This window comes from Dipodomys spectabilis, unplaced genomic scaffold, assembly GCF_019054845.1.
Source record: "Dipodomys spectabilis isolate Male_0828 unplaced genomic scaffold, ASM1905484v1 ptg000140l, whole genome shotgun sequence".
NCBI classification, from domain to species: Eukaryota; Metazoa; Chordata; class Mammalia; order Rodentia; family Heteromyidae; genus Dipodomys; species Dipodomys spectabilis.
Genome location: NW_024870817.1, coordinates 38,280,782 through 38,308,096, shown reverse-complemented (window position 1 = coordinate 38,308,096; position 27,315 = coordinate 38,280,782). Strand labels below are relative to the sequence as shown.

General features: G+C 39.4%; 1 protein-coding gene across 2 annotated transcripts in view; it reads right to left on the bottom strand.

Annotated features, from left to right (window-relative positions):
- The window catches only part of Mier3 (MIER family member 3), a 31,485-nt gene extending 6,837 nt beyond the window's left edge, over window positions 1-24,648 (bottom strand). Inside the window, exons 1-10 of one of the 2 annotated variants that reach the window (XM_042690765.1) lie at window positions 24,545-24,648; window positions 23,021-23,045; window positions 20,046-20,191; window positions 11,386-11,520; window positions 9,116-9,236; window positions 7,894-7,979; window positions 7,388-7,460; window positions 4,841-4,992; window positions 2,250-2,331; window positions 603-694 (exon numbers count right to left, since the gene is read on the bottom strand). In XM_042690765.1, the coding sequence (XP_042546699.1) occupies window positions 603-694; window positions 2,250-2,331; window positions 4,841-4,992; window positions 7,388-7,460; window positions 7,894-7,979; window positions 9,116-9,236; window positions 11,386-11,520; window positions 20,046-20,191; window positions 23,021-23,045; window positions 24,545-24,553 (921 nt within the window). In that variant the 5' untranslated portion in view covers window positions 24,554-24,648. Of the gene's footprint in view, window positions 1-602; window positions 698-2,249; window positions 2,332-4,840; window positions 4,993-7,387; window positions 7,461-7,893; window positions 7,980-9,115; window positions 9,237-11,385; window positions 11,521-20,045; window positions 20,192-23,020; window positions 23,046-24,544 lie in introns of both variants that reach the window. The other variant, XM_042690764.1, reaches the window with a different exon arrangement.
- Between the last annotated feature and the right edge of the window lie 2,667 nt (window positions 24,649-27,315).

Genomic DNA, 27,315 nt, shown 5'->3' with positions numbered 1-27,315 from the left:
GTACTGAGGAAAAATAAGAGTGAGTTTATAGAACAGAAGAGCTTGGAAATATAGGCACAAAAATAGTCAACTGATCTTTGACTAAGGAGTAAGGCAAGTCTATGTTCCAGCACCACAAATGGTGCTACAACTGGACTGCCACCTGAAAAAAAAAAATCAACCTAGATATACACTTACATCTTAAGCTCCTTTTAGTGATGATCTTTCTCTTTTTTTCTATTGGTTTATTAGCAATTGCAGTTCTTACTACTTGGAGGATAAACAAAAAAACAAAAAAACTTCTGAATAGCTTGGAAAGAATTGATAATTGAGGGAAAAATATGGAAGAATAACACTTCTTGAAAAATATAGTAATTACATTTCTTTGAGTAGAATATAACTGCAATGTCAAAAGATATGTGACTATATTATCAGCCATCCCAGAAGGCGGCTCTGGGCATCTATAAACAAATTCCAATCATGTTTAAAATAGTAGAAATGTTAATAGTAAGGAATGTTAACCAGTAGTTGGCTTTCTTTTTTCTATTCAAATGACTTATTAGTTGCTTATATTCACTATAATTAATAAGCAACTTCTCTTGAACTAAGTTATATGACTTTACCTTATTCTTCTGTATAAGATGAAAATCTTTTCCATAAAGCATGAGTGCATGTTCAAAGTTTCGGCATTCTTCTTCTGTCCAGGCAGTCATTTCTTCTAAAAAGAAAACAAAATTCCAATGGCCTCAAATCTCTTTTATGTGAAATACTGCATTATTTTCTGTATATATTCCTTAGGAAAGGCTTTAAACTCATTCTTTTCATGCTTATGTACACACACACATTCAAGTATTTCAAATTAGATTAAGCGGTTCGCAGATCTACATTGTGGGATAACAATTCAATGTTCCTTAAATAATTTATACTTGCTTTTCTAATTTTTTTAAATAATGGGCCCATGTTTTAAAATGACAGAAGACAGGGCTACTTTATGAAATTGAAAATGGCCTTATTCTGGCCTAACATCAAAACCCTAAGTTCTTTAATTATCTACTATGAAGAAAGTAATCAATACATGCTTACTAAATTTCATATGTGTATGTTTTACTATGGAATTGTAAAGGGAGTAAGAAGTTCTGATTCCATGTTCTCAAAATACAAAATCTCACTAAATTTTCCAGCAATTGTTAATGTTGATGAATTTAAAAATCTAGCCAGAGCCGGGCGCTGGTGGCTCACGCCTGTAATCCTAGCTACTCAGGAGGCTGAGATCTGAGGATCACGGTTCAAAGCCAGCCCGGGCAGGAGAGACCTTGAGACTCCTATCTCCAATAAACCACCAGAAAACCGGAAGTGGCGCTGTAGCTCAAGTGGTAGAGCGCTCGCCTTGAGCTGAAGAGCTGAGGGACAGCGCCCAGGCCCAGAGTTCAAGCCCCATGACCGACAAAAAAAAAAAAAAAAAAAAATCTAGCCAGGGAAGACCTGGAAAGGATTCAGAAAGTCATAGCCTAGAATTGGGAATTAATGTATTATGCCCCTTTATATCTAGACTGACTCACTCACTGATACTTTTAAACTAAGGAAAAAACTAGGAACTGAGAGTTTTAACAACTTAAAATAGTTTTCTCAAAGAAACTGCTTTTACAAGGAAAATATTTCAACAGACTATCTCAACTTTCAAATTTATATACTATTTTGCCAAGCCAATATGTAATATTACTAAGTATTTCTTTCACTCTATACTTAAGATAGTAGATGCAATCCATTTATTGTTTAACTTTTAATGGTTTAACTGAATCAAAAGCTAACCACTTTCTCTGAAACACAGAAGATACAGTGTAAATATTGTAAACCTGTTACTACATGGTCACTAAAAACATACTTCTTACAACAAATTCCATGGAATATAATATACATCCCTTGTATTAATTCTCAATCTTCTCAATTTTCTATCTGATTAAAAATATTTGCCAATGAAAACATCAAACCATTTTAATTACTTTAGATACAATGACATCTCTGGGGTCTGCTTTGTTCTGTAACCACTTCTTTAAGGAAGTGGAGGTGATGGGATAACTATTTTGTATTTGAACTATTTGTATTTGAACAATACATTAAAAAATAGAGACCAAGAGAAGAAGGAAAAAATTGCTATGAAGATGAACATAGATCTTAAAAAGTGTTAATCCCTTTTTTACATTACTTTGCTTATTCTGATCTCCAAATGGCCATCCTATTATTTCATTCTCTTTAATCCAACTCTTTCTTACCTTGAGATGCCTTTCCATTGCAGCAGTATCTTTCAATTGCTTCCTTTATATTATGGTTACACTTAAGAAGTTCATATAATGCCTAGGAGAAACAAAAAAGAGAGGAAACAATAATACCAACACCTCACATCTAAGCGCATTTTTAAAAACAAGCATACTGCCAAGATACCAGTGGTTCACGCTTGTAATCCTAGCTATTCAGGAGACTGAGATCTGGGGATCACAGTTCAAAGCCAGCCAGGCAGGAATGTCCATGAGACGCTTATCTCCAATTAATCATCAGAAAACTAGAAGTGGCACTGTGGCTCAAGTGGTAGAGCACTCACCTTCAGCTGAAGAGCTCATGGACAAGCCAGAGTTCAAATCCCAAGACTGACCCAAAAGAAAAAACAGGCATATTGTCTGAGCGAGGCATAGAGATGAACATCTGTAATCCTGTCACTTGGGAGTATGAGGCAGGAAGATAGCAAGTTTAAGATCAGCTAGGCTGCATATAAGACCATGTCTCAAAAAGATCAAAACACAAACACACACAAACACATCTTGACAAACTGATGAAATGTTTTCTTATTTCATTTAAGAATGTTTTCCCGGGCATTCTGTTAACGTAACCATTCTGCATTTGTCTTTGGTATCTCATGAGTTAGTTTCCTCTTATTCTTGTCTCTCAGAAGTCTTCGCCCAGTATCATTTGGATATATATTCTTTTTCTAATTGCTGGGCCTTCTGAGCTAAGAAATTCTTACATTTTAGATCATTTGTCTTGACGGGAAAAATTAGTATAGTCTATTTCTTAATGTCATCTTTTCCCTGAATTTTAATAAAAGAATAGCAGCATGCCTAGGAATCTGTAATGTACTACAATAACTCGAGTTTATAATGGGCTCAGTTATATCCATCTACTATGAAACATTTATTTCAATTAGAAATTTTTCCTATGTTTGCAATTTTGAATATAACCAACAGCAGCAGACAGAATTCAAAGTTAAGTAATAATCAACCTTCCTAAATAAGTTCTAAGAAAGGTGAGACAAGCTCAATATTAGGAAAAACTTTCTAACATATCAATATGTTACATTAAAACACAATTATGCAAGGCCCTGCTATGCCTGGGCCCTGCCACACACACCCTGTTATCCTCTTGAGATAAGGGTAGAGGAGACATGTCAGGCCCAGTGCCCTTCCCCTTGGCCCTTCCAGGCTAGGCAAACACTGTCTTGTGAGGTAGGCTGAAGAGTAGAGGTGCTCTCCTGCACTACAGCAAGGGTGTGCCAACAGCCCCATGTCCTGTCTTCAGCTAGGTGGTTTCTGGCAGGGGATAGCACATGGAACATCTTCACAGACTATTTTACTCAGTTCCCTATCAGCTTCTTCTGAGCCCTTGGAAGGGAATGCGGGACCATCTCTTTTTGTACATGTACCAATCCCTTCTCTCTTGTACATAAACCCCAGACCTTCCTTCTCAACAAAGGCTTGAAGCTCCAAAATAAATAAATAAATAAAATAAAACACAATCATCTTAACAGCTGTTAACACAGCACCTGATAAAGCAACATGAAGTCAGATGTACTTTTGAGTATGAAATGTTTAATGTTTTATTAATTCTCCCAATATTAATCTACAGACTTAATAAATTATGAATGCAAAATACCAATGAGATTTCTTTGCAAACAATAATAAAACTACTTTGGAATTTAGCTAGTACAACTTCTTTAGGTTCCCTGGAAATTCAAATTTGAGTCCACCTATCCCTCATTGATAGAGCCCACCCAGGCTGTAAATGCAGAGTGAAAAAGGTACACAGGATGATGTCAGAGGCAAAAACCTAGGGATTCCAAAATCCTGTCACAGGTAACACTCCCACCTCCATCCTACATACAATCAGGAGAGTGCTCTGCATCTCAGATGCACAAGTGCTTAGTAAATGCTCTTCAATTCAATTTAGACAGTCTTAATGGACATTACCTTCTTAATCATCTCCTGAATAAGATTCAAGAATTCAAAGAATACCTTTATCAGGAAATCTGAAAGTCCACAAGATGTTAAAAAAAAATAGAATATAATTTAAATAAGGTATTACAGAATTCTTACTGGCTAAGAAAAATAAGATTAAAAGAATATAAAATTCTACCTAAAGTAAGTGTGTATTTATGGAAAAAAAAAAAAAAGACCAGAAGAAAATGCATGAACGCATGAACGCAGAGGTTTCCTCTAGGTCTTATGCTTCTTAATTAAACCAATTATTTTGTAATAAAAAAACTGTAAGAAAGATATGCCAATTCATGTAAGAAATATTTTAATCAAATATTTGAAATTAAGTAAGTTAGTAGTATTCAAAAAGATGCTGAAGCCAGGCACTGGTGGTTCATGCCTATACTCCTAGCTACTCAGGAGGGTTGAGATCACGGTTCAAAGCCAGCCTAGGCAGGAAAGCCCATGAGCCTCTTATCTCCAATTAACCACCAGAAAACTGGAAGCATTGTTGCTCAAGTGATAGAGTACTCTCCTTGAGCTGAAGAGCTCAGGGACCATGGCCTGGCCCAGAATTCAAGCCCCATGACCACTAAAAAAAAAAAGATGCTAAAGTATACCTGTTCATTGTCCCTTGTGTGTGTCCCTGCAGAAATACGATCTATTATTTTCTCACTTCCAGTTCTTAGTGAAGTCTCAATGAGATATTCCTTAACTTTGCTCTCCAAAACCACGTCAGGACGCCAGAGTAACTGGTCTTCATTTTCATACACTGATAAAGAAAAGCCCATTAACACATTAAAAATAGTGAACACATTACAAAATGTACATAGACCTTTTTTTTCTACATATCAGGATAAGTTAACTAATCTTGAGGACACCAGTAATTTGTCAAGCAAGAAGAACCTTCCACTAGTATTAAATGTTTTTTTTAAACTTACTATCTAGATGTCAGTAGTCAGAGCAAGAAGCTACTTTGAGGGGAGGCACAGAAATGGAGGGACAAAGGGTGAACAAATGCAGCAATGGGACTCACTAGACACTATATTCAAAATGAACTTTACAACTTGTAGGTATGGATGGGAGGGAAAACCTTGGAGAGAGTGAAAGAAGGAGTGACACTGTCTAAAAAATATATTCTTGCTAGGCACTGGTGGCTCACACCTGTAATCCTACCTACTCCTAGCTAAGATTTGAGGATCACAGTTCAAAGCCAGACTGATCTGGAAAGGCCAATTAACCACCAGAAAACCCCAGAAGTTGCACTGTGGCTCCAAGTGGTAGAGCACTAGCCTTGAGCAAAAGAGTTCAGGGACAGCACCCAGGCCTTGGCACTGAGTTCAAGCCCCACAGCTGACAAAAGAAAAAAGAAGAAACACACTCTTTTCTTTTCTTGACTTACATAAATGTAACCCCTCTATATATCACCTTTATAATAATAATTTTAAAAGATTTTTAAAGAAGCTAGGTGTTATATGTCTACTAAAATCTAATTGTGAAACCCTGTATTGGTATCTTATAGTTTCCTAATAAAGCAGTAACTAGAACTGTTCAAAGTCTTTAATAACCACATTGGAATTTTTCTCTTAAATTCCCAAAGTGGTTCTATGAAATTTTCAGAGAATAAAACAAAAATTAAAACAAAATTATCAAATAATAGTGAAATAAGGAGTATTTTCCTTTATTGATATCCTTACAAAAAATGACCTTTTATTTCCTGAATTTGAAGAGAGAATATCACCTCCATTATGTTTTATCCTAAGAACCTATGGCAGCTAAGCAAATACTTAGTTCCCTGAGCATGTCTGACATTGTGGAGGAGTGGTATGGCTTGTTGGTGTATAGAAGCTAGCACATCTGTAGATTATCAGCTACTAGGTCTGCTTCTCCTGAGATAACTGTCTTCTATCTATCTGTTTGAAAGCAGTTTAGGAAAATGGTGTTAATAGTTGACAAGGCTTATAATAATAATAGTCAAAGTTAATCTAACATGGTGAAAAGGAAGAAAAAAGGACTTGGGAAACAGCTCATGACTTTTGCCTTTGTGACTTCATACAGATGAATCAATTCATTAGTGAAAAGACCAAATAAATGCCCATGGAATAGTCCTTAGCTACTTGGTTCCTAAGATCAGCTAGGAAGCATATGTGTATTTTATTTCCCACTACCATTTCCCCTCTACATTCTCAGAACCAAATATATCTGGAATCTGTCAAAAAGTGTGAAGAAAAATTAAGTGCTGTAAGTAGCAATGTACAGCAGAATCCACCGCCTACTCTTTCTTGGGCAACAGAAATCCTATTTTCTTTTCACAAGACTACATTTTCTAACATTCTCACTACTTCAAGTAATACAATTTTTACCCACTTCTACTGAAGATGCAGTCCAAGGTGTTACATTCAGGAGGCTCTGCACTCTTTGAAATAGGCCCTGAGTACACTAGTCAGACTCCTTACCACGTAAGGAGTCTCTGAGTCTCATGATAACATGATTAGTGTTGGTTTGTGTTGATTTGGTTTATTGACAGAGTCTCACTTCATTGTATTGCATGGGTGGGAGTGTGTGTGTGTGTGTTTGTGTGTGTGTACTTGTGTATATGCCAGTACTAAGGCTTGAACTCAGCCTAGACCTTTTTTGCTCAAGGCTGTTACTCTAGCTTTTGGGTAGAAATAAGAGTCTCACAGACTTTACTGCCACAGCTGCATTAAATTGTGATCATCGGATCTCAATCTCCTGAGTAGGATTAAAGGCATAAATTACTGGTGCCTGACCATGAATTCTTTTGATACATTTTTTCCCAAATCAGATGTAAATATTCTACCTCTGAAAAGTTCCTCTGGTCCCTAATCTACCTTTATGTTGCCTAGGTTAGTTAACAGATATTTATTTATTATTTGCTGGCTCTTGAACCGAGTTGTGCTCAAGGCTAGCACTCTACCACCTGAGCCACAGTGTCACTTCCAGGTTTTTCTGAGTAGCTTATTGGAGAAGAGTCTCATGGACTTTCCTGCCTGTGCTGGCTTTAAACCCTGATGCTCATCAGCCTCCTGAGTAGCTAGGATTACAGATGTGAGCCACCAGGGCCCAGAAGTTGTTAAATATTTAAATGAAAGTTTTAGTGGCAGTTTGTCCTATCAAACATTATCAAAATCTAATGCTCTCCTTACCTTTCTCATTATTATCGTAGTTTCCAAGATAAGGAGGAATCTCTGCTTGATATTGTAAACCGATCATTATTTCCTATAGAAAAATTTAAAAGGAAAATCATATATTATACAAATAAACTCTGAAAAACATCCTAAGTCATTTATCAGTTTCATCTTGCAATAATAAAATTATCATAAATCATCTCATAATTTTTTTCTTGTTTTTGGTTGTGGGGCTTGGACTCAGGGTCTGGGCACTGTCCCTGAGCCTCTTTGTGCTCAAGGCTAGCACCCTACCATTTGAGCCACAGTGCCATTTCCAGTTTTTTGAATAGTTAATTGGAGATTAGAGTCTCACGGGGACTTTTCTGCCTGGGCTGGCTTTGGACCATTATCCTCAGATCTCAATCTCAGCCTCCAGAGTAGCTAGGATTACACGCATGAGCCACTGCCCACCCCTCTCAGACATGTTTTTAAAAGACACTTTAGTCCAAACTCTACTAGCTTACATTGGAAATCAAACGTACCTTCCTCAAGTCTTCAGGTGAGTTACCACTATCTGTTTCAACATCTTCAACCTCTGATTCCTTATCACCGTCACATGTAGTATTTGCTTAAAAGAAGAAAATTTTAAAGGTTTTTATTACTGGTTTTTATTTCAGAGTATATGAAATCAGTATTTGCCTTTTATATTTTACAAAACATAGAAAAGTGAGATTAGTCTAGTGTTTCTCTAAACCCACACTATCTTCACAACTGACATCATTAAAATAACAAGGCACTTAAAACTACTGAAATATAGTATCCTTATTAGTAGTAGTATACTAAACAAATTGGACATAATAGAAAACCACTGTTAACACTTTTAAAAAAAGAGTAAAGAACTTGAAATCTGATTAAACTAATCCAGAAGGGGATACACAGAACACGGTTCTTATACATGGAATTCATGCATACATGTATTTGAACTAGTTAAATGAATGCTTCTATCATAAAAAAAATCTTTAAAATAAGTGAAAATGCATATAAGTATTTCAGTCCAAAACATTCCTAATGATATTATTAAGCATCTAAGGAATAACTCCAAGAACTTAAGAGGACTGAAAAAGAACCAATTACTACAAACAAAATACTTATTGAGCACTGGCAAGTTTTCAAAATCTGATGAGCAAGTGCTACTTAACAGAATCAAACAAAAACCAAAGTTATCTATAAAATTTTATGGCTGATTATAGTAACACCATAGCAACAGATGAACTTTGATAAAGAAAACAGGCAGCCTCCATTATAAATTGTGGTGTTTTTTTTGGTCGGTCGTGGGGCTTGAACTCTGGGCCTGGGTGCTGTCCCTGTGCTCTTCAGCTCAAGGTGAGCACTCTACCTCTTGAGCCACAGCACCACTTCTGGTTTTCTAGTGGTTTACTGGAGATACCAGACTCACGGACTTTCCTGCCCGGGCTGGCTTTGAACCTCGATCCTCAGATCTCAGCCTCCTGAGTAGCTAGGATTACAGGCATGAGGCCACCGGTGCCCAGAAAACAGGCAGCCTTCAAAAACAAGTGAATGTTTAAATTTTTAAATAGCATATTTATTCATCTCTGTCCCAATAGAAAGGTTATAATCTTGTTCAATTAGTATTTTATAATCAACTATATAAAACATTTAAAATACTCTTAACTACTGAACACAATAAAATGTAGTCAGATTACAGTTTCATTGCTACTAATCAATAATGATTTGACTTCTTACATCGTAAAGGCCTAGGGAAGAAATCGGAAGTTTCATGTGAAGTCACAGATGGTGTCAGATCATCTGCAGAAGACTGAGTTTCCTCATCATCACCTGACAGTAAGTCTTTCGCTATTTCCTCCTGGAAGAATAGAAAAGCAGAGGTAGAATTAGAAATGATTCCATCATCAACTAAGAAACATGATTTCATTTTTATTACCAGAATATAATTAAGTAGATAATGTCTTCTTGGCCTTGAAAAGTAAATTTAAAATTCTCCTGTAATTTACTCAATGTATATAAAGATTTAATATTTAGTAGACTTATAACAATTTGCCTAATGTGTTGATATGTAGCAAACTTACTGGAAGGTTCAGGCTAATTTTCAGTGAATATAACAAAAATAATCTGACTTATAGCCTGGTATAGTGGTATGATGAGAAAATCATTTAAGCCCAGGAATTTGTGACCAGCCTGGGACAACAAGAAGACCAAACCCCAAAACAAACCTAACAAAAATAATTTGACTTCTAAATGGTTAACAATTATATTCACTTTCTGCCAACAACTAAAACAAAAATTTTAAATGCCTCTATATTCTATAATCCTTTCACAATATAAAAAGTTCAACTAGGGGCTAGGAATGTGGCTTAACCATAGAGTGCTTGCCTAGCATGCATGAAGCCCTGGATTCAATTCCTCAATACCACATAAACAGAAAAGGCCAGAAGTGCACTGTGGCTCAAGTGGCAGAGTTCTAGCCTTAAGCAAAAGAAGCTCAGGGACAGTGCCAAAGCCCTGAGTTCAAGCCTTCAAGCCCTAGGACTAGCAAAAAAAAAAAAAGTTCAACTAATGAACAATTCAACTAAAGGTACATTTTTGTTGTTGTTGTTGGTCATGAAGCTTGAACTCAAGGGCCTGGGCATAGTCACTGAGCTCCTTTGCTCAAGGCTAGAGCTCTACCACTTTGAGCCACAGTGCAACTTCTGGTTTTCTGGTGGTTAATTAGAGATAAGAGTCTCACATACTTTTCTGCCCCAGTTAGTTTTGAACCAAAATCCTCGGATCTCAGCCTCCTGAGTACCTAGGATTACAGGTGTGAGCCATCAGTACCCAGCTAATAGTACAACTTTTTTTTTTTTTTTTTTTTTTTTTTTTTTGGGTCCGGTCATGGGCCTGAACTCTGGGCCTGGGCACTGTCCCTCAGCTCTTCAGCTCAAGGCTAGCGCTCTACCACTTGAGCCACAGCGCCACTTCCGGCTTTTTTCTTTTTGCTTATGTGGTGCTGAGGAATCGAACCCAGGGCCTCTTGCATGCAAGGCAAGCGCTCTACCACTGAGCCACCTTCCCAGCCCTAATAGTACAACTTTTAAAAGAAGAAAATTTTAATTTTTTTGTTGTCGTTGTTGTTTGGTTTGGTTTTGGGTCTTTTGCTAGTCTAGGAGCTTCAATTCAGGGCCTGAGTGCTGTCCCTGAGTTTTTTCACTCAAAACTGATGCTTTGCCACCTGAGCCACAGCTCCACTTCTGACTTGTTGGTTAACTACATGAACTTTGCTGCCTGGACTGAATTTGACCCACAGTCCTCAGATCGTGGACTCTTGATTAGCATCTGGATGAACTAATTTTCATGTTAAGTGTAGTCATCCTTGTGCCTGTTACACAGCAGGCACTTACCACTGAATGATCATGGAATTAAGGTCTATAAGCTTTAATACATCATTTGATTGAAAAATGGGAATATAACTCACAAAAAGAGGTTCTAAGACATAGCTTCCTCTCTCTCCCTGAGCCCTAAAAGGAAAGTTTTCTAGGGATTTGTCAGCAGAGCCAAGGCTATGTGTGTGGTTTTACTCATCTGGGAATGAGAAAGCTTCTGCATAACCAGCTTATATTAGAGACAGGTAACCATGGCTTTGGCTACTGTCAAATCCAGAGCCTGTGAATTTTTTTCTCCTACCACTCAGCCAGGCTTCTAGGAAATTTATTAAAACATTCATGTGTTTAAAAATCAAGTTAAGGTAAAATTAAGTTTAAATACAATAACTCAAAACAGAAAAAATGAAAAATAAATGGGAAAATATTATGTATACAAAGTATTCAGAAGCTGCTACTACTGCTCTTACTGTGATCAAAGCCAAATGTTTAAATCAGTCACCAAAATGAAAACACAATGAGAACACAATAAGAACTTTTTATTTCAAAATTGCAAAATGATTTAAACAAAGGAAAGTCTAACAAACAGTCAATGATCATGGAACCTGAATTTTTCTTTCAAATGCTTGTACTTACTTTGTCCAGTGTCATATCCGGTAGTTCGTCTGCAAGTTCACTTGGGGAGCTATTTGCACTGGAATTTGTAACTGCTGGAATTGTAGGTTCATAGCCATAGAATGCCAATAAATCTTCTAGAGGCATGTTTCCTTCCTATTCAAGCAAGGATACAAACATGAACTTAGTGAATGTCTCAACTGAACTGCAGGTAATCTGCAATGCCCTTAAACCCATACAGCACAATGTCATAACACAGTCAAAGCTATGTTTTAGTTTTTTCATTTTGTACTAGTTTTAGAAATCAGGACCAAACTTCTAGAGATATAAACAATGTATTTACAAAAGCATATGAGTTTTAAGTTTTATTTTCTTTTAGAAACTCCCCAAAGATTTGCTTTGGTAATAATCTTTTAGTTAGCTTCACAGCACTAGTATGAGAAAGATTTGCATTAAAAATATTTAATTAATAACCATCCATGTAATTTGTAGGTCGCTTCCTTACAATTAAGGAGTTATTTTTTCTTCATGATAACAGAAGACACCTGATAGAAAACCTTGTTCAAACATTTCCTAACACTAGCAACACTTACATGCTAACGTTCAAAATACAATAATATTTTTATATTCATATAACTATATTTTTCTTTTACATCAACTTTTTCATAAAGGTCTGATGAAGAGTGTATTACTCTCTCCTGCAGCTTACTTTTGGGTTTGAATCCTCAGTCCCCCAGTTCTTGCACCATGGCTCTCTGGGCTACGACATGCCTCTCAGTGGTACCTAGTCACTGTTTTCCCAAAAGAATTTATCTGATAAAAATGCTGTATTTCTGCTTCCTTTTTTCATGCCAGACCTATGGCTTAAACTCAAGGCCCAGACACTGTCCTTGAGCTCTTATTGTTCAAGGCTAGCACTCTAACACCTGAGCCACAGCCATCACTTCCAGCTTTTGATGGTTAATTGGCAATAAGAGTCTCATGGACTTTCCTGCCTGGGCTAGTTTCTGACCATGATTCTTAGGTCTCAACCTCTTGACTCGGTAGGATTATAGGCATGAGCCACCAGTGACCAACAATAGTATTATATACTCCTTTTAAAATATATTTTGTGCCGGGCACCAGTGGCTCACGCCTATAATCCTAGCTACTCAGGAGGCTGAGATCTGAGGATCACAGTTCAAAGCTACCTGGGACAGGAAAATCTATGAAACTCTTATCTCCAATAAACCACCAGAAAACCGGAAGTGGTGCTGTAGCTCAAGTGGTAGAGCACTAGCCTTGAGCTGAAGAGCTGAGGGACAGCGCTCAGGCCCAGAGTTCAAGGCCCACAAACAACAACAACAACAATATATATATATATATACACTCATATATATATATATTTTTTGCTTTTACTACTAAAGCACATACAACTATTTGTAAGTATCATTCAAATGAGTAACTTCAAAACAATCTACTTGTGAATCAATAAGCTTGTTAAATAATTATAAGATGTTTATGTCTATAAATTAAGAGGTTTATATTTAAAGTTTATTTACTGGTTTAATTTTCCATTTAGACAAACACATGAAGCTAAATGTAGATACAGTGTACAACCACACACAGGTGATTATAACATGAGCAGAAAGGAGCCAGTAGTAATTTCTAGAAAACTTCTGGCTGTCCACCAGTGAATCAGGACCTAAGGGTCCTACCATATTTGGTCTTTGCCATTGTGCTTGACTGAATGGAGACAGAATCACACTAAGTATGCTTAGAATAAGGAATATGACAGAATTTTAATTCATGAATTTGCAGCAGGAGACATATACTTTCTAATGACTGTGACAATCATGCTACTCAAAATCTTTTTACCTAGAGATTGAAATCAACTAAAGTTTTAAGGCTACATAGAATCAGTACTTATTAAGCTGAATGAACAGGACAGACATATTTACTCACACCAGGGCAAAAACTCCATGTACTGTTATTCTCCCAAAGCACAGGTATCTAGCATCCAGTTTAGTCTTCAGCTTATTCCCATCGGCTACAGTAACTGGCTATATTATTAAGATGAGATTGAGCTGCAGTTTTTGTTAACCACCTATCAGTAGCATTTCTCCAAAACTTCACAGTAGACTTGCTCCCTGAGCTAAGAAAATGACAGTTTTCACTTATGCACTGATGGTCTCTACCTTCTTATAATATATTGAGTTCTAGGTACTCTGCTAAGTAAGGGTTATTGCCTATGAATATGGAAATTTACAAAAAGAAATTTTGGCTCTTAAGGAATTCATTGACAAATGATCATGTATGCAAATAAAATATGATATAAAACCTAGTTCTGGAATTGTTGCTGTGAATTTGTAAGGACAGAGAAGGAAAATGTATACCCCAAGAAAAATAGAAACAGAGGGGACACACTGAGCTACGCCTTGAAAAAGCAGTTTCTGACAGATATGAGCTGTGATAGTAGGGGTGGGAGGGTGAGGGTGGGATTACTGCCAGTAACAATGACTATGTGACAAGAAGTCACTAGGCTAGGTGCTGGTATGAAACACAGGCCTTGCCCATTTACAGCTTACAGCTGGGAGATGCGGTACTAACAACACACAGATATATAACTGCTGCTCTGATGAGCACAAGGGCAACATAAAGGACCCTTAAGTAATGTAACATTGGGCAACCACTTTCATATAGTAATGGGATGGACACAAAATGATCTTTCAGCTAAGATCCAAAGTCTGAGATATGGCCAATCCTGGAAAGAGCATTCAAGGCAAAGGAAAAAACACATATGATGGCTGACCTGGTCTCTATTAAGCTAGAATGGCTGGAATTGGTGAATAGAACAAGGACTCAAGAGGAGAATGGGAAGAGAAGTAAGGACAGATCACAGAAGAATTTGGACTTTATTTCTAGGGCAATGGGAAGCCTTTGGAGAGCCACAAAAAGAATAAAATGCAAAAGTTTCTTCTTCAATGTCAGGCAGCTTTTCTTACTTGTTCAGTAAGAAAAGTTTTGGCATAGGATGGAGAGATATAGAGCCTTGTGCTAGATTCAGGCAGTGATAAAGAGAGAAATGAATAGACGATGATATATTCTGAATTGGAATCAATAGGTTACTGAATGTGAGAATGAAGGGAAACCCACAGATTTCTATGTGAATAACTGCCTAGAAAGTCGTAACTTATACTGAAAATAATGGAAGAAAAGGTTTTTGAATGAAAAAAAAAAAAGTTTTGCAAAAGATACAAGTTTGAGACAACTACAAGACATCCAAGTAGCAAAGTTAGTTGGCCAAGAGCCTAGAGCTCAAAGAATCAGGTGGGGCTAAGGATATAAATCTGGCATTCATTAGCATTTAGATGATATTTAAAGCCACAGGAGTTGATGAGCTCATTTAGGAAGTGAGCAGTGAGAAAAGAGAGATAATCTATGTTTTATGAGAAACACTCTCAGATATATTACCTTATACTCAATAGGGTAACTTAAAACAGTTTACATTTTAGAAATAATATTCTAGGGGAACTAGAAGAATGAGAGGCTGAACTAAAGAAATGAATTATTTTAGCAAAATTTAAGAATGACTTACTTAGCCAAGAACGAAGAGACAAACGGTACATGGTCTCCCTGATAAGTGGATGCTAAATCCAAAATGTTAGGTGATACGACAAAACTAACAGGACTTAAGAAACAAAGAACTCCCACTCATCTGGTTGAACCACTACTAAATATCCCCACGCTGCTGATCAAATATATGGTGTATAACATGTGAACACCGTTATATGTTACAGACTGTGATAGACAATTTGCTCCAGGAAAGTTAGAATGAACTTGTGACTTTAAATGAGCATCATTATTCCACAATACTGTGAAATTCCAGAAATTATGTAATCACTTGATCACAATAAAAAAAAAAGAACCTGGGGAAGGGAGGGAGGGAGGGGATGGTAGGGGGAAAACAATGGAGGGGGTAACAATGTTCAAGAGGAAGTGTACTCATTACCTCACTCATATAACTGTAACCCTCTGTATAGTATCCTTACAATAAAAAAAAAAAAGAATGACTTACTTGATGGAGGGGATGAAAGCAACATGGGAATCTAAACAGACTGTGAGATTTCCAGCTCCAAACGAACCCAAGGGTTCATGATGGCAATGCTGAAGTTAAGGTAAAAGTTGAAGGTGCATCCTTGAGTGAGATCACCCAGAAAGGGCAAACAGAATGAGAAGACAAAAACTAAAACCCTGGGGGGAAAGGCAATTAGAAGCACAGAACTTTTCCACTAAGAATGGAACAGAACTAGTAGAAAGCAGAACTATGTAAACAAGGAAAAAGCAAGTTGGGGGGGGGGGGGAACTAAGTGACATAATGTGTGAAAAAAAACTAAGTGAAACAAAAACAAGAGTTCTTACTATATGGCAATCAGATATTACCAGTGACCTGACATCAAGATAGAAGAAACCAAGCTAAGGACTAATGGGTGGGCAGAAAGTGCATATATGTCCATGAAATTTGGCTAAAGAAAGAAAATGACTGAGGGCAGGGCAGCACATGGTCAACAGACAATTTCTTCCAAATGTGAGAAATATGTGAATAGAATTTCATGTTTAAATCCTTTTTAAAAAGTGGAATAGGGGCTGGGAAGGTGGCTCAGTGGTAGAGCACTTGCCTTGCATGCATGAGGCCCCAGGTTCGATTCCTCAGCACCACATAAGCAAAAAGAAAAAAGCCAGAAGTGGTGCTGCGGCTCAAGTGGTAGAGCGCTAGCCTTGAGCTGAAGAGCTGAGGGACAGTGCCCAGGCCCAGAGTTTAGGCCCCATGACAGGACCCAAAAAAAAAAGTGGAATAGCTGGATGCAGTGGCACATGCCTATATCCTAGCATCCAGGATACTGAGAAAAGTTTGAGGTCAGTGTGGGCTATTCAGCCAGACTCTATCAAAAAAAAAAAAAAGGAGAGAAAAACACAGAGTACAAGGGATAGGATCTAGGGGTTATAGTGATCTGGCAGATAATTCTGGGATAGGTGAGAAAGAATGGTAAGTTTGAAAGGACAGTATGTATAGAGAAGCTCCTAGTAGTACCATATGAAAACCTCTGCTTTCTCTAAGACACAGCATGATCACCTGTTGAGAAATCTGTTAATCATCTTGGTGGAATCTTCATTACTAAGTTCAAAGGATGACCATCATAAAGGAAGCTGGTTCTAAAACACAATTATCTATAGGATGAAACTGTTAAAGCAAAACTGGAAAAGATAAATGTAGGCACTTCATAGATCAACTTTCTATTAGAACCTATTAATAAAGCAGAAAAACTATTTTTTTCAAAACAGATTTAGTCAATTTCAAGTCTCTGAAGATCTGTGGTATCTAGCCAGATCAGCTTATAAGTGTAATTGAGCATCTTATCCAAGTACAGGAATTTTCCCCTTCATCTTTTTCTTGGACATTCTGTCAAATTTACTTAAGTTCAAATGTCATAATTGAGTGTAATCATATTAATGAATGAACTTCTAAGTTAAAGGATAGAAATTAAGAAGAGTACAGATATACAATCAGAAGACACTCTAATTGCTAACCATTAGCTTTGACAAATCATCTAAGCCCCCTTCCTCACCTCCATTTCCTTATCACTAAAAAGAAAAGATCGTTATTTCTTTGACTCTATGATGCATAACCTTATGTAACAGAAATTGGGATTTATCCTATTACAAAACTCACCATCCATCCTATTTCTAAGTCAATCGCAATCCTCATAATCAATAAGGACTCTCAATGAAAGAACTAATGCCAATAGTGTTCTGGTATACCTGATGTGTGGCTGAAGAGGTCAAAATGAGATGATGTGAGAGACAGGTTAACATTAGTAACCAATAAGCTGACATCTTGTGAAACATACATACACAGAATTTTTTAAATGCTTAATAAAAGTACTTAAAGTGCAAATGGTAGAAAAGGTGAATTTTTTCATTTATTTATGCTCTTTGGAACTTGCCAAAATTTTTTAATTTGAGGGAAATCTATATGGTTAAGCAGGAATAGTAAGAGAATTTTTAAAGATTTGGATCTAAATCTGGGATTACTAAAACTTCCCTGTAGTATATGAAAAAAAATAAGTTATATGAAGATATTTCAAATCTTATTTTTGCATGTTTAATGGCTAAAATCTAGTTGTATAATATATAGTCTATACTCACCAAAGGGCTATTAGAAGACTGATTTTATACCTCACATATTTCCCATATCACATAATATTCTAAAAATTTGTAAGCACTAAATAACAGGCTATCTTTGTAGTTAGTAATCAAAATATTTACTATAAAAATAAAAACATTTACAACTGCTGAAAATATTAACTTCATGTCCATAAGACTACCAACATGTACCAATATCTAAATTACTGTTCTAACAAATAGATTAAAACATTAAAAAAGTTTCTTCTAAAACTCTAATGATCCTATTCTTTATATGTGTCTAGTTCTCATGCATTTTCATGTTTCATTAAATATTAATAAACAATAGTGACATCTACATAATAATGCTTTCCTATAGAAGCAAAGCACAAGCCAGGCACTGGTGGCTCACACCTGTAATCCTAGCTACTCAGGAGGCTGAAATCTGAGGATCATGGTTCAAAGCTAGCCAGGGCAGGAAAGTCCGTGAGACTCTTATCTCCAATAAACCACTAGAAAAGCGGAAGTGGCACTGTAGCTCAAGCGGTATCGTGCTCTCCTTGAGCTGAAGAGCTGAGGGATAGAACCCAAGCCCAGACTTCAAGCTCCACTACAGACAAAAAAAAAAAGAAGAAGCAAAGCATAGAAGATAGGAAGTGAAGTCAGTCACTTAGAAACAGCTCCTTGTCCACTACACAATGACAGAAATGTGAGCCTCCTGAATGGAGACAGAGCTCGTGAGTCTTCCCTAGAATTTACATAAAGGCCATATAAATTTTACCAAAAACTAAAACTGTTCAAGTACTTTCAGAGAAATTAAAGCATTTAAGGGACTACAATTTTTCTGGATGTACAAATTTAGTGCCACATATTGTAAAACAAAGATTTAATTACTAATATATACTCCAAAAGAAAAAGCAAAGGAAAGACTAAGTACTAGGCATTTCTGTAACTGAACTGTAACTCTATTTCTCTACATCTTCTTCAACTCTTAATTTATTTCTTTTTTTTCTTTTTTTTTTCTGAGACAGGGTCTACTATGCTGCTCAGGCTGATGTCAAAATCATGGACTCAAGAGATCTTACTCACTTCAGTCTCCCAAGTAGCTATATTCACAGACTTGGACATCCATGCCTGGGTCAATCCGTATTTGAAAATTATGAAACATAGATCAAAACAACTATTACTATAATCTCTGGAATAAAGTCTAAAATGGGAAAAATAAAACTTTTCAGCCTGCTAACACCTCTATTAGATACTCACAGTCAAATAGTAACTAAGTTAATACAGCAAATAAAATTTAGCTTTTACTATTTTACTGACAGCTATCTTCAAGGATAGGATGCATCTGCCATATTCTATTATGTTGAAACTATCCTGTTGTCTTTTTTCCTTAACAAATGTTATCAAAGGAAAGTATGTTACAAGATCACCACAAGATATCTCTTGTAACTACAATCGATGACCAAATGATTGAAGGCATCTAGAAATGTTCAGAACAAGAAATGAATCTAGGACCTTGAATGAAGAAATGCAATAATATCCCATTCCTGCCTCATAAAACTAGTAAAATGAAAGCTATGGAAACCTAGAAGTTTAGTATTATTTAATATTATTCTTGAAAGCTTCTGTTACTCTGACCCATTAGAAATTTTCAAATAAGGTTACATATAACTATAATCCTACAGTTTTTCAAAATGACCCCTGTGGAGGCTTTTCACTATAATTACAAGTTATATACTACTCTCAATCCTGCCAACTTTTTTAAAGATAACTAGAGGATAGGGGATAGGATATTACTCAATTTGCATCCCAAAATATAATCAAGCTTTTTCAATTTTCTTATAGTAGTCTACCAATTGTAACTTGAAAGAAAAGACTAACATTTTTTCCCCTCTATCTACTATAGTATCTATTTAAGTACTATACTTGTGACCCTCAGCAGAACAGTATGATATAATGAAAAAACCTAGAGTGGGATTCAGAACTCAGTTTAAGGTCTACAGTTACCTATAATTCAATTTCCTTATCTCTAAGATGACTAGAAATGATTTCTTGACTGTACTAGCATAAGCTTTTTTTTGGTGCTGGTCCTGGGGGCTTGAACATAGGACCTGAGCTTCTTTTGCTCAAGGCTGGAACTCTACCACTTGAGCCACAGAACCATTTCTGGATTTTTCTGAGTAGTTTAGATAAGAGTATCCTGGACTTTCCTTCCCTGGGCTGGCTTTGAACCATGAACCTCAGATGTCAGAACCATGAACCTGAGTAGCTAGGATTTCAGTCATAAGCCACCAGCACAGGCCCTTAGCTTAAAAAGTAGATTTAACAGGAAAAAAAAGAATTTAAATAAAAATGTACTGTCTAGACTCTCAAATAATGAGGAAATCAGTGACAATCTTTTAAGTGAAATTTTAAAAAGATTTACAATTTTTTCAAATAAATTGGAAAACAGCTTACAATATAATTTCAAAATTTTTACCAAAAACTTGTGTTAAAATGCTAAGTAAACATCTTACCTTTTCTAAGTCTTCAATTTCAGAACTGAAGTTTTTACCCTCATCCATCATTTCCTCTTCTTCAAGAGTTCTTTCATCATCATAGTCATGGACCAACATCTCAGCAGTGGGGTCAAAATCATGATCCTCAGAAGACAAAGACCCAACTGGAATGAAACAAACTGAATCACTTTATACATCCACAGGCTATTTGCAAAAGAAAATGAAAATCTGTGCTCTTCTGCCAGTTCTTTTTAACATTTACATGTAAGTTTTATTAAGTGAATTTACTATATACTATATAGGCTATAAAATAAGACCAGATGATTCTGGAAATATATCTAAATCAGCAAAAGAACAAAGCAGAGTAATTTACAAACATTTTTACAAGAGGTTCAGTCCATTAGAAAATCCCAGTTAACAATAGCAACTACGTGATTTAAATGGCGTATACTTAAATAAATACTCATAGAGAAAAGCAAACTTTAGTTAGCTTTAATATATTTGTTTTAAAGAAAATGCACAATGTCAGAAGGATAAATTTGCATGAACAGAAGATTTCACAAGAATATGCTATACATGAAGGTTAACACCTCAGAAGAGAATATAAATTTTACCCCATTTCTACCTGTCAAGTAAGAAACAAAATACAACAAAAATTTGGTTCATAGAATAAATATAAGTTTCTATGAAGAAGCTATACAGGAATTCACTCTTTAAAAAGCATAACAAAACATATCTGTGACAGTATTTCTATATCTCCAGCAAAATCATATAGGTATTCCACTACGAATCTATGCTTTGTTTTGATAACTAGTAAAGTTCTTAAGCTATGTGAAGGGAACACAGATAAACCATATCTGAAAGCGTTGGAAAATATTTCTCATTACAAGTAGTCCTGTTCGATTTATACTTACTAATAAAACTATACATCGTAAAACTAGCAAATATAAAAACAACAGGATATTCCAAAAGCTGAAAGAAATGAATACAAGTTATAAACCCAAGAGAATGAAAGAGTATGAAAAATAGGATTGGCTCCATTTGTTTTACTCTAGTATCAAATTTAACTAGAATGATGACTCTAAGCAGAAAAGGAGTGAAGCATTAAAATCTATGAAGTGGATGGAAACATATTCAACATAAAGTTTTACCTATTTTTTACCAAGCTATTTAATATTTTAAACTTAAGCATAGTGTGAAATCATGACCAAAATAGTGAACTGGGATAAAATCTTTTCACCATGGCAAAAGATATAATTCAATGTTTCTGGTTGTGTGTTCAGAGACCTCTATCAGTCTAAAAATAATTGTTTCTGGGAGACTTCATTCTTTAGACTTACATTGTATTTCTTTAATGCTAAAAAATATTACCTGCTCATTTAAAACACCTGTTGAAATATATGTGGCTTTACTTTAAAAAGAAAGTGAGTTTTTTAACTAGCTCAAAAGAGAACATCCCCATTACAAGTTTTCATTTCTGAGAACTCCTGGAAACCTCTGTGGTATGCTGAAATGTCAGGGATGAAATAAAAGCGTCTGAAGGCCTATTCCTGGCTTTGACTTTGACTTCTGGGTCCTGAGGGAAGTCATGCAATCTTTCTAGATCTAGATCCAGTTTTTCATTTGTAAAACACATGTGGTTGGCTAAAATGACCTATGAGTCCCTTCTAGCTCTAAAATTCGCTTCAAAACTTGGCTGATGTCCATTTAGACATTGAAACCACACTGTCTTTGGCTTTTTATTTAGATTGTAACTTCATAAATGCAGACAGTGATGCAAAATGGAAAAATTACTTTATCATCTAGATGTTTGGCATCATGTACATAAATATGCTTTCCTTTAACAACAGTTATAGGATATGTTTGTCTCAAAATTAGCCAAAAGAGTTAAAGCAAACTTTAAATGCACAATTTACACAGCCACTTTTTAAACTATCACAAATTCCTTATAGTTGATATTTTTTTATGACACCATAAACAAGACCTTAAAAGTTAACTAAATACAAAAGGCAATACTGCAAGGAAAATGTATTTGTTCACTCTGAAGTAGAACATAAAGACTTGGGGATTCATCAACGTTCTGCTAACTTTGTGACTTTCAACACAGTAATTTAAAAACCTCCTCCACTGTCAAATAAGGGAGGTGGACTAGTGTAGAGGGACTTTTCCTGGAGCTTGTGAGATGGAAAAGTTAGCCAAGAGGAGAGCTGGAAAGCAGATGAGAAACTGAAGCAAAGGTATTTTTACATTTTAGCAGATGAGGACAAGCCCTCGCCACAGACTGGCTTCAGGGATCCTACAAACCGGCCTATGAGCAGAGCTCAGGAAAGGAATCTAGTTTTTATCAGATCCTGACCAGCGTTCTGATCTCAAAAAATTAAGAAACACTTAAGGTTGTCTTCCCTCAAAAATCCTGTATCACCACGTTCTGTGCTAAACTTGTAATACTGGTAGGTTATTTTTAAAATTATGGTTGCTTTAACTAGCTGAGTTTTCGATTTTAACATAATCTACATAGACTTTGCTCCATGAAAAAGACAAGAGGAGATGGGGTGTCATGGTTCACAATGGAAACTACACCATCTCAAAGCTCTGACACTTTCTCCAAGAACCCAAAATCAAAACAGAATGCACTAGAACGGGTAGAAAGCTGATTTGGGATTTCAAAGGTCGTGGCTTGGGGCAAAAAAAAAAAAGTTGAGAATTAGACACGTAACTTAAAAGACCTGGTGATCAACAGTTTGTACCAAGGTGTTGCTGGAAGCTTGCTTGTTTCCAGCCCGTCAGGGAGGCCGGGGGCGGGGGCGAGGGGGGGGGGGGACAGCATAACTGTCCCTTCCCAGAACAACTCTACCAAGCGCAGGGAAACTCTCCACGTTCAACGATGGAAAGCTCGCAGGATAACATCCCCGTGCGGAATCCTTTAACGCCAGACCTCTGAAATCCCCATTACCCTCCGGGGCCCCTCGGAGAGGTAAGAAAGTAGGACAAACCTGGGCTCGAACTTCCAAAAGAAGCCTAGGAGAGAAAGAGAGGGAGAGAGAGAACGTGAGGTTAGATCGCGCAGCCGGGAGAGAGGCAGCGCCCGCAACAGGGCGCAGGGGGGCGGAGCCGAGCGCTCCCGGGCAGCTGCCAAAAAGTGGAAGACGCGGCTCCACTCCACTCGCTCCCGGCCCCTTTCGGGCCCCCTCTTGGCTGCCTCGCCTTCCTCTCGAGTCCCCAGTGTACCGACTCGCAGAACCCCGGACGAAGGCCGGAATCTAAACACAACTCCGAGCCCCAGCTTGCAACTCGGCAAGTTAGCAAAGCGGAGACGCAAAACCCCAGAGCGCCCGGCCCGCCCGCATCAGTGCACCCCACCCCATCCTCGGCATCTCGGGAGCCCCCCCCCCCAGCAAATCCCACTCGCCTCTCCGAGGCCCCAGGCAACTCGCTCGAAACGCAATACCTAGTTCTGGAAGGGGACTGGTCCTCGGAGATCCAGCCTAGCCCTGGGGTGGGCAGGCAGGAGTCCTAACTCCAGGGCGGTCCCCGGCCCCGAGCGTAGCCCACCAAGACCAGACACTCATCGCCAAACCACAGCGCAAGACACCCCCCTCCCTCACTCCCACCCCTACCTCCTCCTCCCGCCCTTTCCGATACCAAAGACTGGGGCCCCTCGGACCCGGGGATGCCGGGTCTTTCCAGAGTGTTCGGCCGGTCCCCGCCCGCCAGCTGCCCTCGCTCCAGCCAGCTCTGGCCCCGGGGCTCCAGCAGCCCCCTCCCCTGGCTCACCATCCCCGGGGGGACGGCCCGGGCAGCGGCTCGCCCGACCTCCCCCTCCAGTGCAGAGGCACGAGGGACTCCGAGCCCTCTCTCCCCAAGAGGGAGTTGGGGGTCGGACCCGCGCCTTCATCCCGGGGACGCCCGCACCTCCCGGGCCGCGGGGCGGGGAGTAGCGCTCCTCTCCCGCGAAGCCCGGCGGCCGCGCAACCCGCTGGCCTCCGCGCACGGAGCAAAGTGGGGCGTGCAGCTCCTCGGGGGCGCGGCCGCGGCCCGGCGGGCTGGGGACCCCGGGCACTCCTCCCGCAGAGCGGTGGCGCAGCCCGCTCCCCGCGTTGCAATCCGTCCGTGGAGGTGGGGGGTGCGCGGCGGGTTTCCACCCACCCCGACCCGGGGAGGAGGCGCCGAGGCGCCGGCGGCCCGCGTCACCTCCCGGGCACCCGGCACTGCGCCGGCCTCCAGGCCAGGGCTCGCCGCAGCCGGCCGCCGCCTCCCCCCGAACCCTGTCGCCCGACCCGGCCGGGGTCGGAGCCACCGCGGCCTAGTCCCGGAGGGAGACCGCTCCCGCGCCCGCTCCCGCCCCCCCGGCCGGCCCCGCCGCCGCCCGTCGCCGGCCCGCGCCCCCCGCGCCGCCGCGCCGCCTCCCGTGGGGCCGCGGGAGGAGCCCCGGACCCCCGAGGCTAAGCCCGGGGGCTGCAGACGGAGGCCGGGCGCCCGCTCCCACCCGGCCGCTCCTGCCCGGTTTCCCTGCTCACCTCCGCCATATTGGTACCTTTAGGGCGAACGAGCAGCGCCGAGCCCAGTCCCCGGATGGGGCGCCTGAGCCAATCGCAGCCGCCGCCGCCGCCGCCGCCGCCGCGGTCCGCCCGGCACCCGCCCGGCGGCAGAGGCGGCTCGGCCCCTTATAGGGCAGGGCGGCCCGCGACGCCCCCCGGCGGCCCGCGCGCCCACCACGCCCAGCGCCCCGCCAGAGCCCGCTCCCGCTCTCCTCGCTCGCTCCGCACTCGCCGGTCTCACTCCGCCCGGAGTGGCAGCAAAGTTCCTGCGGGGTCGGAGGCCGAGGCTAGACGGACGGACGCTGGACAGACCCCTGTCCAGCAGTCCGGGCCCAAAGCGGGGATAGCCGGGGACAGACCCACAGGCTCTCCCGCGCGCCGGGCGTGGGGCAGCGGGCGGGAACCACTGGACAGACTGTCCTAAGCGAGAGAGGAGGCGATGGGCGGACTGGACCGATGGCGTGGAGATGGGAGAAGGGGCCGATGGCCCGCGGGTCAGTCGGGAAAGGACCGCGAGCAGACGGCCCCGCGGGAACGGGGTGCTCGGCAGTGGGCATCAGAAGTAAACCTTTGCCTCACAGACTCCAGGACGTAATGACGGTCAGAAGAAAAGGCATGAGGTTAACCGGGCAGAGGAACGGTGATAGACATTTTCCAGAAGACACACATTGTACATTGACAAAGAAAAATTAGGCCAGACCCCGATCGACCTGTTCAGCGATAAGACCAAGGATAAGTCTCAGAAACTGTTTCACCCACCCCTGCCCCAACCTGCAAGTCCAAACACTTAAGATCATAAAAGGAAAATGCTCCTGAGCACAAGACTTTGCATTCAGTTGCTTTTCGTTGGGGAGCTAAGTCTAACCTCTGGTAGGTCCACATCCACACGGATCAAGTTTGAGCAAAGTACACAAAAATAGACACCAACAACTGGCCAGTAGCCCTCGGGGGTGGATTGAGCAAGAAATTAAAGTCATTTGTCTGGAGTTGCTCTGACAAATTTGAAAGGCACATGTTATCTTTAGGTGAGAGGCCAGCCAGACTTTATATATATATATATATATATATATAAAGTCTGCGGGAAGGTACCTGGATAAGAGATTCAAACGCCATCAAGAAAACATGGCAGGTCCCTACAGGGATTTGGAAAACTCAGACACCCAGCTCTTCTCCCTGGTGTTTGCTGAAACATAATACAATATTAAGTGATAGAAGTATGGTGTATGTTATAATCACATAAGCTTAGCTTTGTTTAACTAGAGCTCAAACTTCCCATACTTTTAATCCAAACACGAAAGTTTTCTGGGTTTTCACCCTGGGTCTCTAATGCCTTTGCTCTTGGAGTACACACTAATTAATGATGAAGAAGGAAGCTGGATGATGAGAAGAGGGAAGAGTTATTTTTGAAATTTTCTGCCAAGACATCACAGAATGAAGTTTAGATCACTGTAACAGTTATTTATTTATGGAAATTTTAGGGGAAAATCACTTCAAGCATTTCAAAACATCATAAAACCATGGAAAATTACACTTTCCCTGCCGTGGAAGATATGTTGCAACCTTTTGTCTAGTCTAAATACCTCAAGAATAGATGAACTTTGAAACCAGAGGCTTGGCACACATTGTTCAGGCTGTTCTCAAAGAGGTGTATGGAGTTTTCCAAATTTGAAAATGATTCGAGGTGAAGTGGAAGTGATCACCTTTAGAAATGGTAGACAGCCACTAAGCCAACCTTGAACTGCAAGACTGCTGTCTTAAGTGAACTACATAGTGAGCAGGGGATCCCAATCATCAGGAAAGTGTCTCTCACAGCCTACTTCATACTTTACACCAGGAAAAATGTTTTCTTCCTAGCAAACTTCCCAATCTACAGGACAAATGGGCCTTACATTTTTGCCAATTCTGAAAAATAGATGTGTGTACTTTGGTGAACTTGATAAATGTTCTTCAGATTCTCTTTGGTAGTCTTGGCATTGGATTAGCTCATGTGCTCCCAATCATAGTATACAATTTAGGAAGAGGTCCATGTCCATGGCATTCACTAATAATAATTCATACTCTGACAAATGCTGCTAAACTAGTCGTCTAAAGCACAGCTACTTCCCCCGCCCTGATCATTAGAGAGAAAGAAAATTGTATCTTCTGGTCTTACATAGCACATTCCTTTTATGATGCAGTGTGTACCTTCTACTATATGTAGTTGGAGCTTTCATTCTTTTCAATAAGATTTCCAAGAGTTAGTATAGATAACAAATCCTTTTTTCCCAGGGTCTTGAAATAGAAGCACTTTTTTACTGTTATTATCCTGTCACTGCACAGCAAGTTGCATTATATAGGGGGGGAAAAAGTCCTAGGTAGATGTCAGGTACAGTGGGATCACCCTAAAATTCCTGGCTTCCAAAATTATCCAGATAATCCCTGTAGGTGATAGACAAGAAGAACATGGAAAATTCAAAAGTGATGCTGTAATTTCATAAGAGCCATCCTTCAGCCATCCTTAGAAATAAAAAAAGAAAAGATTACCTATAAAGTATGACTTAACAAAGCTCATAGTAAGTACATACAGTAAGATAAGAAAATGCACATACAAAAGAACAAAGAGACCAAGTTTCTAATACCACAGGAAAGCTAAAAACAAGAATATATGGGTCTTGAGGCATAATATAAAATATGAGTTAAATTGATAAATTTATCTTACAGCTTTTTAGCCAATTTTAAAATAATAATAATAAAATAAGTTACTTGATTCT